The 22101-nt window shown below is 34.2% G+C and overlaps 1 protein-coding gene across 4 annotated transcripts in view; it reads right to left on the bottom strand.

Annotated features, from left to right (window-relative positions):
* Nucleotides 1-22101, bottom strand: part of LOC149787794 (uncharacterized) — a 49460-nt gene that overhangs the window by 14784 nt on the left and 12575 nt on the right. For 3 of the 4 annotated variants that reach the window (XM_089973997.1, XM_089973996.1, XM_089973998.1), the window contains exons 2-7: nucleotides 21721-21879; nucleotides 16696-16710; nucleotides 12078-12225; nucleotides 5725-5855; nucleotides 1921-2080; nucleotides 1032-1087 (exon numbers count right to left, since the gene is read on the bottom strand). In XM_089973997.1, the coding sequence (XP_089830123.1) occupies nucleotides 1032-1087; nucleotides 1921-2080; nucleotides 5725-5855; nucleotides 12078-12225; nucleotides 16696-16710; nucleotides 21721-21837 (627 nt within the window). In that variant the 5' untranslated portion in view covers nucleotides 21838-21879. The remainder of the gene's footprint in view (nucleotides 1-1031; nucleotides 1088-1920; nucleotides 2081-5724; nucleotides 5856-12077; nucleotides 12226-16695; nucleotides 16711-21720; nucleotides 21880-22101) is intronic. The other variant, XM_089973999.1, reaches the window with a different exon arrangement.

The raw sequence follows: 22101 nt of genomic DNA, 5'->3' as shown, positions 1-22101 counted from the left end.
CCTGCTTGTATGCTTTCTACCAAGTTTATCTTATAAAAATAAACAATTTTGAAAACGCAATTCCATAACTTTATACACTGATTAAAGCAACAGATGTTTCACAATTACCATCTCAACTTCTGCTAATACAACAATTAGGCCAAGCATTCTGCAAGCCAACAATGACCTCAGAGAGAATGTCCAAAATTATTCTTTCATACAACAATACACATTTCACACTGTTGTTTCTTGAACTGGTCTATGTATCATCATAAGAACATTTGCACAATAATTAATATTATCATTATTCAAGGTCCATATAATGACAGAAAATGCAGTCTAGGTGAAAGGCCTTTATCATGATTGACTAAAGAATATTACTTGTTGTTGATCAACTATTCGCTGTTTACACTTTAGATAATAAATAAGCGATAAAAGTTAAAACTGAGGAATCAACATGACTTTAAAATATTTGCCAACACGGTATGTGTTTGTGTGTGATTGGATTTTTAACATAGTTTTTTTTAAAAATTCAGTCATGTCACAACAATTTTGCAGTGCGATAGTTTATAGTGATGTCTAGCACTGGGGTATCATGCTGCAGATATGTAGCATGATGTCCCACCCAGTCACATTATCCTGACACCAAACCAGCAAGTCCTAGCACAAACCTCTCAATGCTGAGCGCCAAGCGAGGCAGCTGCTAGTACCATTTTTATTAGTTTCTGGTATGACTCTGCCAGGGTTTGAACCAGCAACCTCCTGCATCTGAGGCGTATGCTGAAACCACTATGCCACTGAAGCAGTCTACCAACACAGTCACAACTAAACAAAGAAACTGAAATTTAGTAGAAGAGCAGCACAGTATATTTGGGTGCAAGATGCATATTGTACAACATTAACATATCAAAACCGGTATTACATTTTAAGATAAATATTTTTAAAAAATAAGTAGAGCTAAATATTTAGGAACTATGAATAGGGTCCTTCAACACTGACCTGGATTAGTATGACTTTTAAACTGGACAGAAAACAAGCATTTAATACATTACCTGGTCAGCCCCTTCTAAATAATCTGGCAAAGTCTGGAAAGGAATTCCAAGAGCTGCTGCAAACAAAAGCAACAAAAATCACTGAACAGTTATTCATTTTGAAAGAAATTTTATAATTTCGAATTGCTACTTAGAATCCACGTGTGAATGAGTAGTAATAGAATTATGCAGTCCTATCATTAATGTCTTTCTGCATCCCCACCACAGAATCCTTTATATGTAAATGCATATTCCCTACATGTATATTTTATATCGACTACAGCCTTAAAATATTTATCATCATTATTATTACAATTGTCTTTGTTATTGTTGTCAATGTAATTGTCAAGAATCAGCAAATCTAAAACATCTACAGATATATATACATATTTAATATTAATTTTCCTTGGATTTGATGACAGATTTAACACATTATTAGCTATATCTAACTGAGAACATCAGAACTAAGCATGTTTCTCCAAGACACACTCAGGCAGCTGACCAATACTGGCCTAGGCTGGTATTAAACCCATTGCCCATGGATTACTATGCTCATCCAAATGAGCTAAAGTGGTCCCCTATATCCTGAGATGCTTGTTTTATGCCTGGGAAATCACTTTGGGATGAATGTGCTAAGCATAAAACACTGTGCATTAACACCCAACAGGCAGTAAATTAATGATACTGGAAAAGCTCTAATTTGAAATAGGAATGTCCATCAAAAAGGAAAAGAAAATATTTGATAAAACAATTTCAGCTAACATAATTTTCTGTGGCATTAAATAGGAATTCTTTACAAATCAAAGCCGATGACTGGTATAATATCATGGACTTTATTTTTTACTTTTACAATGAAACAAAGCCAAGGTTCAAGGAAGTGTACTGTCACCAATGTTCTTAATATACCAACCAAGTAGGCCTGGAGTAGCCTGTCCTTGAACACGGTGCTGGGGCTCATCACGTTTTCCTGGCTCTCCTCGCCAGCCAATCAGCAGCAGCATTGGGATGCTGTACACAGCGGGGACAGCAAGAGACATGATAGGGTTTACTGTGTTCCCTAGACCAGAGTTCTGCGGAAGAACAAAGATCCTCATAAACAAGTAGGCCTGGGCCTGCATCTTCAGCACACAATCAAGGCATTGCTATAAAATGTGTGACCATAACCCCATGGTCAATAGGTGAGCACATATCTCAGAATAAATTGCCTTAGCTTCCTAATGATTAATTCTAAGTATGAAGAAAATCCATCAAAGGGTTAAGGAAACATAATCAAATGAAAAACTCTAAATAAAACCTTAAAAAACTGTTGATGACACTGATGCTGGAAAAGTTATTACTCTGTCTCACTTCTTACTGACATTGTTACCCCCCCAAAATTGGTTAAAATCACAAGTAGATCAAAATGGCAAAGAGCCAAATCTGCCAACATTTATGTGATCGTATATATATGTCCACAAAACTAGGTGTGCACTTTCCACGCAAAAATCTGACAGTTTCTCGGTCTTTCTTGCAAGCAAATGCAGAGCTGCCAACTGTCCATACTCGCAATTAGTGAAAAGAAGGATAAAAATTTGTGGATTTTGAACACAATTAGTGAAAAATTATACCATGACAATAGCTCCCTCCTTTTTTATGGTCAGTACTGCATAATATGAAAACACCAAAATAAAAATAAAACATATTATATACTCTGAATACTACAAATCAATTTGTTGCCAAATTTACTGATATACACGTACATAACACTATTTTTCATGATATGGTAAATTTGTTTTCAAAAAAGTTCAGGATTCTTGCCTGCTGATTAATGTTTGTGACTAAAATTGTTGAAAATTTTCAGCACCTAAGAAGGCATTTAAGTTTGTTTTAATTTTCCTCACAATAAGAAATACTCTTTCACTGTCACTGTTGTTGATCTCCAACTGAGAAAGGCAGGTTATATTCAACAAGAAAACTCACAAACAATGCTTCAGCAGTGGTAACTTGCAGGACTTGAGTTGGTGGCTTAAAGTACTCCATAGCTGAAATCTGCTGGGAGTGCTCTTAATTTTCACAATATGTATGTGCTTTTTGCTAGCAGTGTGCTTTTTCACATTGTTCTGCCACATGCCCACAGGGGCTCATATTGTTGCTAATAATTTATCTGCCATACATGTACTATATTTATAGGTTACTGCATTTGTATGAGAAAATATGAACGAGTTTAGGGATGGAATACTGCACGAACTTGTGAGTGCAGTATATCCTTCCGACAAAATGAGTTCATATTTTCCCATACAAATGCAGTAACCTTTTTATTATATGCTCATTTTTTTATTCTACCTAAGGTTTAATTATATAAACAATATACACTGAAAGAAACAATGTAAATGAATGAATGCCATATTCCAAACTAAATACACAAGCGCAGAATTGTCATTACACAATGACATCATTATTAATGTGCACATATATTTGAACTTAGTTGTGTGCTCGACATAACTTTCAAAAGAAAATGGCGTGTCTAGTTAAAATTGAAATTTGCAGTCATATTGTGAATGAATGCGCATTGCAACAACTGTTCCATTTGATCTGGAATGAATATATTTTGGTATTTTGTTTCGATTCGATGAAAGTTTGTGATTTTGGACTGGATTCATCTGTGCAAATTATACATGAAATACATCGGATTGAAGTGGCACGGGAGAAGCGTGTTTACATCTGCAAATGTGTTTCTGTTCCTGTCACTGAATGTTTGAAATCATAATGTAGGAAAAATATGAAGTCTTTCAATTGTAATTATCAAAAAGACACTACGGAATTTAATGCTTATTTCATTTTGAGTGCGGTAAGGAGGATGCAATTGCACTTATCATCGAAATTGCAGCACAATTTCGAAATGTGTAATCCAGATTGAAAACCGATGACATGGCTCATGTAATTCGGATTTGCAGAATTAAGAAAATACATTTTGAGGAAATTCAGGATGTAAAACTATAAGCAGTGTATCCCCTAGGGGTGCAAGGCTGAGAGTCAAAAATCACCTTGGTGTCAAAACTGGGGGTCAGACTGAGTTAAAAACAAACTTTGGTATCAAAACTGGGGGTCAAATTAAAAATGTGGGGGTCTCTGAAGCGCAAATGAGGGTAAAGGGAAACACTGGTAAGGATATTTTATTTTGCCATTCTTATCACCAGCTAAAGAAGACAGTATATCCCTTGTTACTTGTATGTTATTTGTAAGGACCTTATCTTCTGTCTTTTATATAATGTAGCTAGCCTATATCCGTAACATTGTATGAACGCTGAATGTGCCAAAACAGTTTTAGTTCATTCAGAAATAAATTTAAACAACCACAACGTAAAGAGCCTCTTACGCAAGTGTACAGGATTTGTGTACAAATAAAAAGTGCTGGTGTCTACGTCATTGTTTGTTTACAATAGAAAGTAGTTCCTTTATGCACATGAATGCTATATGTGTATTGTCGCACGCGTTCAGTATCAGGGAATACTGAACGATTCTGACAATGTAAAGTTAACAGGGAAAAAATGAGCATATAATAAAATAATATTATTATATAGTACATGTATGACAGGTAAACTGTAAGCAACGGTATGAGTTCCTGTGCACACTTCCAATTCTAAACTTCATGGCACACTACTGTGCAAAAAGCATAATGTCCATCGATGTTTCATGGCTAAGTTGCAAGGCCAATTTTTTATGTACTCCAATCTACGCTTCACCTTTTGTGGAATATGTATCTCCTTGGAGGTGAAAACATTTTAAGTGTAGCATAGCTTAATTAAGAATAATAATAATAATAATAATGAGGACTTTGTATAGTGCCTAATCTTTAGAAGCTCTAAGTGCTTTACAACATTAGACAACACCTATAAGATAAAAAAAAACATATAATAATAATATTACAAAAACAAACACCATGAAATTAGAAAAAACATTAAAAAACACAAAAAAACAGGCATTCTATAAAATCTGGTCAAATTCTGTTCATCCATTTTTGAGAAGTCAATTAAATGTTTTTTATTTCTAGTAATGGCAGCTATATCAATGTTGGATCACCATCTAGTGAAAGACCTTCATACCTGGATGCTGTCTGTCTAAATTAGCCAAATTCAGCAAACAGCTTTTTGAGAAGAAATCATTTAAAGTTTTTTCTAGTCAGTAATGAGGCCATATTTGATGGTGAACTAACACCATTAAAGCCCTTTTGCCCCAATGCTCTGTCATACTTGTTCAAATTCTGTTGTTTGTTGATAAGTAATTTAAAGTTTTAAACTATTCATAGACATAAATAATGAAGTGTCCAGAGTAATCCAAGACAAAATGGTAAAGCGTCAGAAAGTTCAATGAGATCAATTTCACTTCTACATGATCACCTTGGCAAACAGAAATGCATTCACTGATGCTCCACCACGAAGAAAACTGATCTAAACACATGAATAGTGATGACAGATGAAGATACAGACAAACGGACAAGGATGACACTATGTGTCCTACAGAGGCTGGGCATAACCTAACAACATCAAGCTGAAATTATGGAATAAAGTGACACTACATGCCCGACAGTGCTAGGTCATAACAGTATCAGCTGAAATTTTATGTCCAAGGATGACACTGTGTAATACAGTGGTAGGATATAACAGTATCAAGCAGAAATTATGGACAAGGGTGACAGTGTAAAACTGTCATAATAATATCAAGCTGATAGTATTACCTGCATATAAACCAAGGCTGTTTTTCCTGTTGCTAGATGATGTCCAGCTGCTAGTCCTATAGCACTGCCCTCATTTGCCGTGATGACATGATTCTCTTTTGGTGTGTTATTGGTAACATAGGCACAAAAGTCTGAAAATATAAAAGATTGACTTCTCTAAAATAGTTTAACAGAATTTGACCAAACTTGACAAAACATCCTGGCATAAAAACCTCACAAGTTGGTAAAAATAATACTAATTTTCCATCAATTACGACAACCATTACGATAGTACTGCTCAGAAACCACTAAGTAGAATTTGATCAAATTTGATAGAAAAACATCATAACTTTTTCAAATTTGAACAGATGATGCTGATTTGCCTTCAAATATTCTGCTGTTACTAATAAAAAAGAAGAAACTGAAAAACGTGAAGAAGATAAACTCTTCCAAATAAATGTGAATATGCAGTTATTCAAGATCAATGGCAAAGATCTAAGGTTCTCAAAATCTAAACGTTAAAAATTGCTGAAATCTTTAGGAAGATAAACACTGCCAAATAAAAGTAAATGTGTTTTCTGACACAATAGAAAATAAAAGCTAAACCACCTAAGTTCTGTACAAAATATTTAAAATTTAACAAAATGGTTAAAATTTGGAACTTGGCATTTTATATACACACTGCCTTCTTTTAGAAAAATCTAAGATTTTTCCTCATGTAAAATGATCAAAGAGCTGCCTCATTAAGGCAAAGTTCGGGGAGTAGATGCTTTATCCATTGATATTGATAATGTGCAGCAACATTACTGCACCAATATTAATATTATTATTTAATAAACTATTCAATATTGAATGTTATCCAGAATATTGATCAACGGCTTTCATTATCCCAGTTGTGAACAAAGAGGATGCAAATGAACCCTCCAATTACAGAGGCATTTGTTTACTACATGCATTAAGCAAAGTATTTACATCAGTGGTTTCCAATCTTCCAATCGTTTTTGGCCACAACCCTAAAATATATTTTTTTTCTGAGCTTCATGACCCTGTTTTCATATTCTGATAAGTTTTGCCACCCCCCGAAAAAATCCTGGCAACATGCCGCAACCTTAGAATGTCCTCGCTATCCTGATTAGGGATGCGACCTGGAGGATGGAGTGTGTGATTAGAATTTTTACATAGCTTTAACAATTTTTCAGTCATATCACTACAATATCTACAGTGTGGCAGTTTATAGTGATGTCTAGCACTGGGGCATCATGCCGCAGACATGAAGCATGATGTCCCACCCAGTCACATTATCCTGACACCAGGCCGACCTGTCTTAACACTAACTTCTTAATGCTGAGCGCCTAGCAAGGCAGCTGTTAGTATCATTTTTGTAAGTCTTTGGTATGACTCAGCCCATGTTCGAACCCATGACCTTCTGCTTCCGAGGCGGATGCTCTAACACTAGGCCATCGGAGCGGTCTGGAGGTTGGAAACCATTGGTTTACATCAATATTAAATAATAGGATAAATGAATGGGTGACTGAAAATGGATAACTTGGCAAAGAACCAGCCAGTAACAATAATCTTAAGACTTTTCAGGAGGAGGATTGTTTCACTTTTAATTTCAAATAATTTCTCAGATCCACTAAATATTTTCTTGTTTGATTTGTCAGTGTGTTTTATGTTTACTTTTGCTATCTGATAAACATCTTGCCTTGGTGTTGGCATCAAAATTCCCTGTCTATTATATCAACAGTGTAGCAAGAAAATTGTAGGCTTGAGTATAAACACTTAATATTTTTTATTAACAAACTCTGTAATACCAGCACACTGTCTTTTACAGGATATCAGCTTTTGGGTAAGTTTGATCATTCTTTAGTTAGTGTGTTTTAGATTACAACAATTAACATATATTTGATTTACTTTATGGTACTAACCATTTAATTTTTTAGAGGTGCCTGTAGTTTTCTATCAAGCTTTCTTATTTCATCTCAAAATAACATTTTATGGATGTAATTTGGTGCTATTTTACAATAAATCAGGCAAGATGTTTTTTCCAGCTGTTTGTGATCTGGAATTTAAAAATAAAAAATCTCAAGCATGTGTTGCAGAAATTTAAATTCTTTGTGTCTTATATGATTGCAGTCTATTGTGGTATATATTGTTGTGCGTTCAGAAATACCATGTACAACATTTTCATGGTACCCAGCTGTATATATTTTACACCTGTCCAAAAGAACACAACTTTGTGGAATCCCTAGAGTGTTCTTTAAAGGAGACCAGAAACAAAAATTTTCCTTTTATGTATGTAATTCTCTACAAATTTTATTTGGACTGTGATGTTTATAAATTAAATATCGTAGGCAGGTAGTGATTATATTGCGCAGAAGATACCACAATTCCGTAAATTGCAGAGTTTTTCCGAGCTTTGATGAGATGACAGATCATGTGGTCCCATGACGCAGTACTAGCCAGTCCTCAAATACAAACATATACATGGCGAGCGAGACAGACAAGAGAAGACCAGATTTGGGTTGCTCATTCAAAAGTTGAATATGCTTCCGAGTTATGTTCATAACTATATTTGTTGAATTGTGTGTTAATAACGTGTTTAAGACCTGCCAGCAGAAAAGTACAACAGTAAGAAGGTGCTTATATTTCATATTTTGGATTTTAACAAATGCAATTTAATTTTTAAATAAATACTTATACATCGTGTGCTGTGCAAAAATGTGATAAGGATTAAAGGACAGTGCCCAATGTAAAAATTAAAAATTTACCACAATGCAATAAATTCATTTAAGAAGGATAAGGTTCAATCATATTATATTTAAATGACATATTCATTACCTACCCCCAACACATTCACCACCACCACCACCGAAGGTATGATATCTTGAAAATATACATCCAACACTGAAACGCTGAGAGATAATAATGAATTCTAGGCGAAGAGACTAGAACGGTGACCGACTTGTGTGTGAAACAATATCCATTACCTTGGAGGTGTAAAAGGCATTGAGAACAATTTTCATCGGTCGTAACTTAAGCATTAGTTTTTCACACACACACACACACAAAACCCACAAATAAATCTGCAAAACAGAAATCATAAGTAATTAATTTAAACATTAAGAAGCTTCCTTCTTATGATTCAATTACAGTGTATTTTACATGCAGGCTACAGTTAGCGTATTGACAAATCTGATAGTATATACATGTCTGGTATAAATAGTTTATGTACTGTACTGGTCAGTGCTGAAAGAAATTTTTTAGACCCAGGCCCAGGGATGGTGACTTAAATAAACTCACTAGCCCTGACTGAAATTCTACAAGCCTGGACAGTTCAAGCCGGGAGAAAAACCTCCCGATTTTGGGAGTATTTCCACACCTACCTCCCGATATCGTACTATCTCCCAATTTTTCGCAGAGAACTCCCTATTATTACATTATGTCTGCCAATTTTCATTTCTCAGAAGAAGAAAAAAACAAGCATACATAAACAGATAAAACATATACAATCCACAGATGCCATATTCTATTTTATCACGTGAATATTGTAGTGATGAAATAATAAATATCACACAAGTTTTTTTCTTCAGTAAACAGAATGTTAAGATTAAACATTATTCACATAAATTTCATATTTTTTAAAACACTACAACAGAATTGTAGTAATAAAAACATTAAAAAAATAAAATTGTCGCCAAGTAGCTTAAATCCCATGAATGATCACTGTGAATGTTGCCTATTTTTCTCTGCAAACAAAATCAATCTCCATTTCCACCAAAGAAACTTGGCCAGTTAATGCCTGACATTCCTCTACCATATATGTAAAGTTTAATTACCATGATTAAATTAAAGAAGGAATCAAAGAAAATATGCCACACAGTATATGTGCCCCCAAAGAACTAATTCAGAATAAATATTTTATTCAGTAAACAGTGTTACACGCCTTAAGACTTAAACCTAAGGAAATAAGGTGGGATTTAAATGTGGGAAAAACAGATTTTAACTGTTAAAATGAAGTCCTAGGCATCGTAAGTTACAATAAAATAGGGCATCGTTTATTTTCCAATCAATGCTGATGTTTACATATACATATTGTAGAACATGGTTTCTTTGAAGTATGTCCGAAGGGCAGTCCTTTTCACAAGATAAATGAATTGATAAGGATTAACTGTTAATTAGTCACACTGGCCTTATGCTTGTGTACTCAAGTCTAACCTTTAGCTATTATGCAATTTAGCCACAGCTGACCAGAATATGAAAAAGGGTCTTGTCCTGGTGGATAATAAGGCGTATCACAGGGGAAATGGCGTGTCCCATGGGTGCTTGCACACTGGGGCAAGGGGTGGGGTCAATAGTAGCCTCCCCCCAATTTCTATTGTCAGCCAGTTAAATTGAAACTTTGATTTTATAACCGACCTCTTTTCTTTTAGTCGCTGCTATTTAAACATCCCAAGGGATTGTTTTATATCAGTTCCAATCATTACAGATTACCCTTTACACATACTACATGCAACAGGCATAGTCTGATTTTTTTTTTAATTTTAATTTTTTATTTAAGATTACTGAAAATTGTGTTTTCTCGAAACATGACCATGTCAGTGGTTTAGAATCTTATTTTTTAGCAAAGCTTTCATTTGATTAAAATCAGATCTCAATTTCGCCTAGGACAGAGGTGATTTGATTTTGATTGTGCCGTGTTAAGGTATGTATGTCAACATCTTGAAAATACATTTACTATTTCATCAGCGTGATCAAGGTTTCCTCAGGCAAACAATTTTTTCCAACAAACCCGACGGGCACCTATCTTTGAATACAGGATGAGCCTGAACTAAAATTAGAGGGGCCCCAGGTGTCGGGCTATAATTTTTTTCAGGATCCTTTTCATAGCATTCCTTTAGAAATGTAATGATCATAGTGTGCTGTATGGTGTTGCTTTGAAATCGACTCGCTTGTAATAATGTATCCATACTTTCTTTATGCCTTTATCTTTGGAAAAGAAAAAAAAAGATGTTGTCCACAGGCTTTTCTTAATGTGCTATTACACCCGTAAGCAACATAAAACGGCATTGTCTTTTACTCTGGCAACTCCCAGTTGGGATGCTGGAGTCGCTACTATGACATCATACTCAAAGTAACCCAATAGGCGTGGAATTTTTGCATACGAGGTCATGGAAATTCAGCTCCTAGAAGATATGCCAATATTTAAACATTGGCATTACGGTCGCAGATGATACTTCAGAATCAGGTTTTCTTCTAAAGTGCTTTTATTATTATTCTGTATTTCCATTGGTTTCTGGTCTCTTTAATATACAGATTTTTTCAGAATTTTACTGATGTGACATTTTACAAACCAATTTCATAATTGTTATGTTTCATTTGTAGAAATCATTTTGTGATATAGGAGCCATCCAAAAATGCCATTTAAAAACACTGTTTTGTGGTTTGTTGAATAAATCTGTAATACTGTCATGTGTGAAGAAAATCTTGCATTATGCTTTCATGCAAAATTTATGAACAATCTTCTACTATAAAGTTTCTCAAAAGCACAATATTGTCTACTTGTTTCTTTAACAAGCAAACAAATTTTACCTTGTTTCATACATTCATTATAAATATAGCAGGATGTTATGACACTAGTCTTAAACTAAGTAACAATGGACAACGAACAAATTTTGTAAAATTCCAAAATTCCAAAATTTATAAAATGAAAATTTAAGAGGAATTTACAGCATTATGAATAAAATCCAACATAATCTTAAAAGTTCTATAACAAGTCCAAAATTATCGAATCGACCAAATGAATTCCAAGTCTTGAATGTGCTGATGTACCAATGGTCTTTATAATAATCCAAAAATAGTGTTTTAGTCCAAAAGTCAATAAGCACTTTGTAACCCCAATGAATAATTTAAAAAATTCCTTTCAAATTATATCTAAACACAACTAAAATTGATTCCACAAAGACTTATGTTAAGAATGAATAATTTTGATGAGACCAACTAAACTAAGACAAAATAAGATGACCAGAATGTCAGTCTTTTTCCCATCATATTTGTAATCAAGTATGCTTAGAACATTCTCAATTTTGCAAATAAGGCATGACAATAGAATTTCCAAAGGAAGCACCAAAGTCCTGAACTCAAATACAAGTAAATATGTTTACAAATGATCATTATCTTAAAATATAATCTACCATCATGAACAAAAGTCCTCTATGTAATATGTTGTTTGTAATGACCCTTACCATCTACAATCATGGACACAAGATAAACAGTATACATATACATAACAAGTTGTACACAAACTCTACTACCAATCAACCCCCATGATAGTAGATAATCAAGTTTTGCCTATACAAGGAGAGAGCTCTAACCTTTAAGTAGTGAATCTGGTACTCCACAGAAAAAGTCCACACCTATTCCCCTCAGAAGCTTGTAGAATTCTGCCGGGTCAAGGAAATCACGCACCAACTCTGTCATCTGACCTGCCTCCTCATTGCGTTTTTGTTGTTCTGCTATTTGCTGTCAGTGAAATAAAGAAACAGCAAAGTAGCATACCGTGCTGACATCAAATATTAGAAATATTAATTTATGCAAAGAAAATAAATGTTGATTGAGCATTGACCTTGTAACCCAAGTGTAATGGGTTTGATACCCATGCAGGCCAGCCAGAGCTGACTCCCTTGGTGTGTCCTTAGCTCCATTATCTTGGCACAACCAAGTAACCAACACTATTAAAAGTGCCATTATAACCAACAACAACACAAAAAGAATAGATCAGGAAACATGCATGCATGCATGTAGTAGTGTTTTACAACACCTCAGCACTATAGTGGCTATATTGTGCCAACTAAAAATAAATTTTGAAAAATGTATAAAAAAACATTGCAAAAAATGTGGAAGATAAACTATTCCAAATAAATGCAAACATTAAGTACAATATAATAAATTATAAATGGTAATTTTGACCAAATTCTATGAAATATATACAAATAAGATGTAAAGGCATCACATGTAAGAGGCCTAAAAAGATTGAACTTTGTTATCTAAACTGCATTCCTTAAAAAAAATCTGAGTCTTTCTTGGGTTGTATGTCCTTGAACAGTTTCTTCAGGCAGGTTATGTCAAACTACTTAGTGTCTCACAAGTTTTAAATCAACAAACTTGTCAAGAATTCCACTGTCAGTGGACATTACAATTGAATGTATCCTGGTTGAGGTTCACTTTTCAGGAATTATGCAGTCAAGCATAATTCCTGAAAGGTGAACCTTGTCAGGTACAAGTGTGTTATACACAATTCACATAATATCACCTCATCTGTGATTTGTTTAATTTGTCTACAGTAAAATAATGATTCATTTTTCTCAACATATGGGCTTTCTGAAAGGGAATTCCAAATGAAGAGTCTAAGTCCCTGATTGTGAATCGGATCAAGTATCCACAGCTAAGAATTACAAGTTGATTCATATACAATCGAGCCCTAGTCAAATTAAATCCTACTAATAAGCAGTATAACGGAGCAAGACCTAAGACCATTTGATCTGATCATCAATATATCTTTGCTATGATTCATTAAATCAGGGTTTTTTCAAAATTTTCTGATGTATCTAATATGTGGAAGAATAGTTTTTGGATCAAAATAAGCTACAAAATTTTTGTCTCATTCACAGCAGGAATAAGACAACCACTGAGATCCAGCTTTGGGTCATCATGAATACAAGGTAATCAGCAGAAGTGCCTACAAGCAGTTTTAAATTTTAAACATTTTAACCCAATTTCCTCTGCCAATTTCTGAACTCTATTTAAGCTTCTTCATTGCCTATATTCAATAGTATAGTATGCATTCTCTCTGATCTACAGCAGATCAAAAAGTCATCAACATATGTTGGGCAGTCAGTCAGTTAATTTTGATGCTGAATATGGTAAATGACAATATGCTGCCCTGAGGTACAGCCATCTCCTGGGGATCGCTTTCAAAAAGGGAGCAGCCAACCTTAACTCTGAAGGTTTTGACTTTCAAGAAATTGGAGACAAAGTTAGGTAGACGATCTTTAAGACCTACTTTGATAGGTCATTCATTATGTCATACTTCCTTGTGGTGTCACAAGCTTTCTCCAAGTTGAAAAATATGCAAACAGTAGGTTCTTTCTTTATTAAAGCTTTTCTAATAAATGCTTCAAGCCTAATGTGAATCTTGTACCAAGCTTCTCTGGTATGTGAATCCACCCTAAATGTTTGATTGGATTTAACATAACCAGAGTAGTCCAACATTTATCATCCACTCCATGGTTCTGCAAATGCAGCTTGTTAATGATACTGGTGATATGAGTGTTTATGGTGAGGTCATATAAGTACAGATTTATGTGCAGAGCTTGCCTAAAGAAAATCTTAAGATCTTAATCTATCAAACTATCTTGGACTGTGCAGCAAATGAATTTGTCAAACTCCAGGCCCTAAGACTGTGAACAATTATCACACTAAAACTAAATCAACTAAAAAATTCTTGCATCTGATCAGTTACTGACATAATTCACACTTCTGACCTCTGGTCAGTGATTTTTACTGTCTGTCAGTCAGATGTAAGAACTCTGAGCTTTGTCTGAGTATTAAGCTTATATGTGGTCATGCTATAAGAGACCATGGTTCTCAATGCCCATGACTAACCAAATTAAAGCAATTGCTATATGCCTTTGTTTAAAGTAACTAAAGTCTGCTTTTATATGGGCCACTAAATGAAAACATACGTTCTGATTCAAAGTGAGATTTAGACTTATATGTATAGGGGCCACTAAATGAGAACCTACTATCTGATTTAAAATGAGACTTATATGTGTATGGGCCACTAAATGAGAACATGCTGTCAGATTAATAGTGAGATTTAGACTTATATGTGTATGGGCCACTAATTGAGAACCTATTGCCCAATGTAAAAGTGAGATTTAGTTCTATAAATGTATGAGCCTGTAACTGAGAGCATGCTGTCTGATTCAAGGAGGGATTTAATCTCTTACATGTATGGGGCACTAAAAAAGAACATTCAGTCTGATTCAAAATGAGATTTAGACTTATATGTGTATGGGCCACTAATTGAGAACCTATTGCCCAATGTAAAAGTGAGATTTAGTTCTATAAATGTATGAGCCTGTAACTGAGAGCATGCTGTCTGATTTAATCTCTTACATGTATGGGGCACTAAAAAAGAACATTCAGTCTGATTCAAAATGAGATTTAGACTTATATGTGTATGGGCCACTAATTGAGAACCTATTGCCCAATGTAAAAGTGAGATTTAGTTCTATAAATGTATGAGCCTGTAACTGAGAGCATGCTGTCTGATTCAAGGAGGGATTTAATCTCTTACATGTATGGGGCACTAAAAAAGAACATTCAGTCTGATTCAAAATGAGATTTAGACTTATATAGGTATGAGTCACTAAATGCAAACATACTGCCTGATTTAAAGTGAGATTTAGTCTATTATATGTATGGACCACTAAAGGAGAACATACTGTCTGATTCACAGTATGATTTAGATTTATACATGTATAGGCCACTAAATGATAACACAGTCTGATTCAAAGTGAGATTTAGTCTAATACAAGTATGGGCCACTAAATGAGAACATACTTTCTGATTATAAGTGTGATTTAACCTTATATGTGCATGGGCTACTAAATGTGATGTTAGAACTCCATGGTCTTAAACTAAGTAGCTGAAAAGAGCAAAAACCAACAAGTCAATAAAATTCAACAAATCATTTATTTCCCAAGAATAGAAAGTAAAATATTAAAAGGAAATTAGAGTAATGTGAATTAAACCTCAAATAGTCCAAAAAGTTGAATCAAATGTCTAACAGTATAGATTATTCTGAATGAATCCCAGTGGAGTTCCAAATGAATTCAATCTTGAATGTGCTGATGTACCCATAGCTTGTAAGTGATGATGTGCTAGCAGTCTTAAAGTATCACAATGACAAAATCAAAAATGTTTTAAAATGAATTCATAACAATCTAAAGTAGTGACTTTGTCCAAAACTATTGATGAGCACTTTGTAATTACAATGAACAATTTAAATAAATAAATCCTCTCAAATTAAAACTGAACACAACTAAAATACTGATTTAACTTGAGATGTCAACATAGGAATTAGCAATTATAATTATATATAAAAACTTAATTAAAAAACTTGTGACACAATTAGAACCATGACAAGGAACAAAAGTAAACAAAGTGAGGTCTATTACTTAAATTTTATTAAACTATCTGGAAAAGATCAGGTGGTCGATGTATTTTCCATGGGGAATAGCAATGTCCTGATCTCAAATCCAAATAACCATGTTTACTTGCAATTAATAATTATCTTAAACTATATTTTACAATCATAGATAAAAATGAGCTATGTAATATGTTGTTTACAAAAAAAAAAGACATGAATCAGGTAGGCCAAAACTTCTACTTTTATTAAGGACAAAGGTCAATCAGACAATAAAACTTAAATATATATAACAGAGAACGTACTGTCTAACTGAAAGTGTTATTTAGACAAGTAATTGTATGGGCCACTATATGAGAACATACTGTCTGATTCAAAGTATGATTTAGAATTAAATAAGCAAAAAAGTAACATAGACCCAAGACACATCATAATGTACTTTTCTTAAAACCTAGTTTCTAAAACAGATTACAGACATGAGTAAAATACTAAACTGAAGCTGCAATAGCAAGGTATTGTTTTGCCTTGGTGTAGTAAAAAAAGACCTTATTAAGTCCTTTTTTAGATGCTGTAGTTATTATGGCCAAATGTTCGGAGATGGGCTTGTTTTTTTTAAAATCGCACAAATCCAATAAAGTCACTTTCATATGAGTCAGTAAAAGAACATGCACTTAAAAATATTGTCACATTGTAAAGTTGGATTTTTGCACACAAATCACTCTAAAGGCGAACTAAAAAAGTAAGGGTCTACAAAGGGGACTAAAGAAAGCTGTACTAACCTCTTCTGGTGTCGGCTATTTCCAAACAGTTTCCACACAATACAAGTCAAACCATGAAATAAAAAAAAGACTATTTTAGACTAAAGCCAATTTTAACGCTTTAAAAAGAGAGAAATTATTCAATCCACTTCTCAAATTTCACAAGAAATAAACACTTATGCAAGATTCTTTATTAAAGTAAACATGCTTTCTTTTACACATTACAAATCAGTATTACGCAAATTAATTCTCTCAGAACCACCGTATTCAATATAATGCATGCACTGTGCATTAAAAAATTATTCTTTGGATAAATTTCATGAGATAAAAAGCTAATAATTCTAAGCGTGCACACATACACACACACACACACACGCACACACATATGCTCAAACCTGTCCTAATGGTCACTTGAGGTCAGCAATTGCCTGGTCACAAATGGCTATTTTAATTCCCCTGGCAAATTTCCTATATAAATGTCATGTAATCAGTGGTCACCTGTCTTCTGTGGCCAGTGGCCAGGTGTTTCTTAACAAAGCAGTGATTTCACCCTGTCTTCCAAGGTCACTGCAGCATAATTGTGGTGACAGGTGACAGTTCCAAGTATGCCAATTAAACTTTTGTTCAATGAGCAAGGAATAGTATATATATATAAAGGTACATTACCTGAATCAATGTTTAAAAGTTTCATATTTCAATTATCTCACCGTAATCCAATGAAATTCCAAGGATTCTCACAAAGCCAGATTCATCAAGCAGAGTACATGTCAATGTGGTAGTCACATGATACAACAAAACCATCACTCACATATGGTCTATTCTTGATGAAACTGACTTTCTCCAAGTTGCAGTGACAGGTCTGTTGTTCTTCGAATAAAATGTTAATAATATGTATCCTTTCATTCTTTTACAAATCATATGTTAATATCGTACCTCTGATGTCACTGACATGTAGGTTGTGAGATTTATGTAGTCATGTGACTATAAATGCAAATAGTCAGTACCTGGTCAAATTTCATCAATGCTGTAGTTTTGTTTTAATTGTCAACAGATTAAATACATAATGATTATAATACTTGCAATTTCTCAGAAAATAAATCATTCTCCTATCGTTTTCATACTGGTATGACTCAATGTAACATCATTTAAGTTTGCTAGGCCCTCTGGTAAGCGACTATCCAATGCTGCCACCTGTGGTGGTGAATTCAAACTTTACAATAGGCAAATGACTCTGACAGTTCAAGTGTCAAATTATCAAAATGAGAATGGTAAGTTTATTGGGGAGCCATTTCTACTGAAAATGAGATAAATGTGTGCAAGAGAAAGAGAGCTGTACAAATGAGTGCATCTACAGTTGTAGTTTCTTGATTTGATGGGAGTAAATATAAATAATCAGATTGGTTTTATGAGACATTAAACGACAAGCAGAGTCAGGTACTGATAAATGCATACAGTTATTTCTCTACAGGAATAGATAAACTAGCTAAATACATGTATCTTGGTAGCTTACTACTACATAACTGCTAATAATAATATATGTACATGTGAAATAATAATAATGATAATACTACTAATAATAATGCTAAAGCTATTCAGTTCATATTACATAAACTTGTCATGAACCAAGTTTGATAGCTATACCTGCCTTCAGTCACCTGTCTATACTGAAAACTCCCAAATTTATCGTTTAATTTATTAGTTTTAACACATTATTGTCTACATCATGCAGAGGAGACAGAATCTTCCCAACGACTCATTGAGACAGCCAACCCACGGTGGCCTGGGCAAGTACTGAACCCACGACCCTTAGATAAGAGGTCTAATGCTCCACCCACTGAGCCACCACAGCTCACTGCTCACCCAATTACTTTGTGGGTTAATTATCACTCCTAATATATGGTCATGCACAACACCATACAAAACACAAGTAAGATTTGTGACTGAGACTGATTTAACCCATACAATAAGGGGTGTCCATGTTGTTTACTTCAAATCATAGTGTCACCAATATACTGAATAATATCATATGGATCTCTCAGTTTGCAACCACATAAATTTTGACAATCTAAATGCTGTGCTATTCCACCACTGACCCTTCTTTTTCATATATGGTACAAGAAAGTTGTCTCCATTGTGGTAAGACTCCATAATAATAAAAAAGTTCATACAGCTGATTATAGACACATTAACTTGTATTGTTGTTATAATTTACCTATACATATACTATATATAACAACTATAATAACACAATGGAGGACACGTCTCCCATTTCTCATGTGATCTATTTAAAAACTGACAATGATATTTCAAGTAACACTTTGTGTATAATGATCAATTTAGCTCAAATGTTTCGCTCAGATTTTGACTTACTTACCCACCATTAAGTAAAGAATGCAAATTCCTTTTCAAATATTATCCACTGACATAAAACCTTTTGGACATGATAGTAAACAGCACTGAAAGGAATATTGAACTCTCATTGGTCAACAAAAACTGAGTAATGTTTGTAAATAGGTGTATGGTTTTCATTCAATGTAAAAATGGACATTTTACTCTGATGATTATTTCACAGTAATGAAACTATGGAGGATAGAAAAATCAAATTAAGACTGAATTTGAGTTTAGGGCATGTTTAGGCAATAAGACAGACAGAGAATGATTACTTCCCATGACATGAACTCTGGTGTCTAGATTTTTTTGAATAAACATTAACACAGGTAAGTATATCTGCAATGATTTCTTTCTAAATGACCCCACATTTTAACATGGTAAGGACCTTTGGGACCTGCTTTTTTCAATGAAGTACATGACATGAACATATTATTAAAACTGTTGGTGTCCGTATACAAAGTGTTTGAAGATATACAGAATATCAGTCAACAGTAACAGTCTGGACTAAAATCTGACATCACATAGATGCATCATGAGATTAGGATCCACGTTCATTCAACACCACTGTCCCTAAACTGACATTGCATTATGCAGGTCTGAGACAAATGCTATTTTTATTTTAGCATGCCCAGATAATACATGAACCTGCATATAACATGGAGGTACATATGTTTAAAACTACTACATGAATATAAATGTCGAACAATGGATATTATATTTCTCATATATCAACTGAAGTTGCTAGCCTCCCTCCCATCAGCTGGTTGTGTTGACCAAAATTCGAGTTCTCTTGCTATCTCATGCCCTCACTTACACTGCAGCTGATGTTTACATATCCTGATGCTTCCGAATTATTGATGGAGATATGTACATCATTCTGTGAATACAGTCCTTTATTATAATAATTGAATCTATAATCATCAAGTGCACATGTACTCTTTTATGCTTTTGTTTTTGACTATAGTATTCTCATGCTATCCCATTTGTTTATATCCCCTACCAATTTTAAAAACAAAACACATCAAGGACTGTCACATGCCCCCCCCCCACAGAATTAGTACTCACCCTGGAGAAGGATAGACAATTTAAAGGTTAAATAGCTATGAGTCCCCAGTCAGCAAAGCTGACGCTCTAGGTGTTAAAATATAAGACAAATAAAAAAAAGGTAAAAGTTATAACAATTTAATAAACTATATCAAGGTATTTCACAATTACGGGACAAATTTCAATGCAATTGCTTCCAATCAATCCATGACCTTTCCAAATTGCCAATTATTTCATCCCGCAAAATTAAAGGCATGAGGGTTTCCTTCCTGTGTCCCTTCTATATTAATCATCTGTAACTTCTGATTTGTATCCTTTTTGGTTATCCAGTACCTTTGTTTGCATTTTTTCGGCCCTCATCTCTCATCTCTTATATTCAAGTGGCATCCATTCCCACCCAGAAAGCTTCCTCAGAAGCCTTTGTTCCAACTTAGTCCGAAGTTCAAAGAATTAACTTCCCGCCCTTCTAACAAGTGCAAAACTTTGACACTCGGAGCGCAGTCTAGTCTCTCTAATTTCCATGTGATCTGCTCCCCTCAATGTCCAGATGTGCACTGATTCTTTCACAATGAATTAAGTAGAATAATGTCAAAATTTGATTACCTTAGTTCTGACTGGATACCAGTGGTCTCTTTGAAAATGGTCTGAGGGTGGTATCACTGAAGTGTTACAATGTTGGGTTTCTGGCCTCCAAGCATAGCTGACCAGTGACATCATTGCTAAATGCAAACAACAGAGTTTCTCGCCCTGCAGCAAGTTTCTTCAAAGGAAGTAACCACGAATTTGAAGTTAACACAATGGCTAATGCACAGACAGGTATTTTCTTTGTTTCAGAATCGGTCTAAAGTCGTAATATTATATAGCACGTGTTGACATTACCCAAAGTACTTTGAATTACATATTCTATCAGAAGACATTTATAAACATGAGCAGGAATTGTTAGCAAATTTTCTCACACAACGTGACAAGGACATAAAAAAATGCACAAAACTTAGTCCTTTCATTCACTGATTTATAAGTTCTAATATAGCTGTAGTCAGGGGGTCCCAAACTGTGTCAACTTGTTCACGTTTCAAATCAAATGGGAGTTTGTTAAGCAACATAGCTGCCATACTTGCTTGAGCCAGTCTATCTTTTCAAAAGTTGTGATGTAGTTCACAATCTTTGAAAATCTAAAAAATTCTGTAACTTTTGGATTTACATCTCCTTGAACATATGTATGCAAGAGTTCCTCCTATTTATTTGTTCAAATTGTTTTAGAAATATTAAAACTAGACATTGCAAATATTGTATGCAGATGAAAGTTGTTACTGAAATGGACTATTCTAGGAATCTGAAATGGACAGCAAGCAGTCTGTCTGCTTGTTCACAATGGAATCTTCCATTTGAATTGAAACAACAATAATTTGACAGTGTTAGTGACCCCTTGGGGAGAATCAGGTTAGAAATTATAAACCAATGAATGAAATGACTAAGTTTTGTGCATTTTTTATGTACATGATGCTTTTGGTTTTTAAAATCAGAAGTACAAACAAATGCAAGGGTGTGCAAATTATATAATAACCCTAAGACTTTCTGATTCATTCCAAAGATCATCTTCAAGTCTCTTACCTTTTCTGGTACAGCTGACTCATTCAATGCACGACTTAAATGCAAACACCTTTGCACATCTTTTGATAGGAGACCAGTCATCCTTGACAACACTGTAAATAACTTGGTACTATTCATCTTTGATCAGGCAATACAAACCAAGGGGAAATTTATCACAGCCTGTCAAAACAAGAATCTTGTAAGTACTTCAGGATTTCAATTAAATGGAAGCATCTGGGGATACAAATATGCTGCATGAATAATCTATCTACAAACCAACATATATGCCTAATCTATCTATTTAAATCTGACATCTGGATAAGGTATGAGTAATTCCCAGTCTGCTAAATTCAAGAATTTATTACAACACTATATATGAGAAGCTCTTTGTACCAAAAGGGT

The sequence above is a fragment of the Sinohyriopsis cumingii genome, chromosome 11 (genome assembly GCF_028554795.1).
Source record: "Sinohyriopsis cumingii isolate HCF-2022 chromosome 11, ASM2855479v2, whole genome shotgun sequence".
NCBI classification, from domain to species: domain Eukaryota; kingdom Metazoa; phylum Mollusca; class Bivalvia; order Unionida; family Unionidae; genus Sinohyriopsis; species Sinohyriopsis cumingii.
The sequence above is the reverse complement of the archived record's forward strand: the minus strand, read 5'-3'. Positions and strand labels throughout refer to the sequence as shown.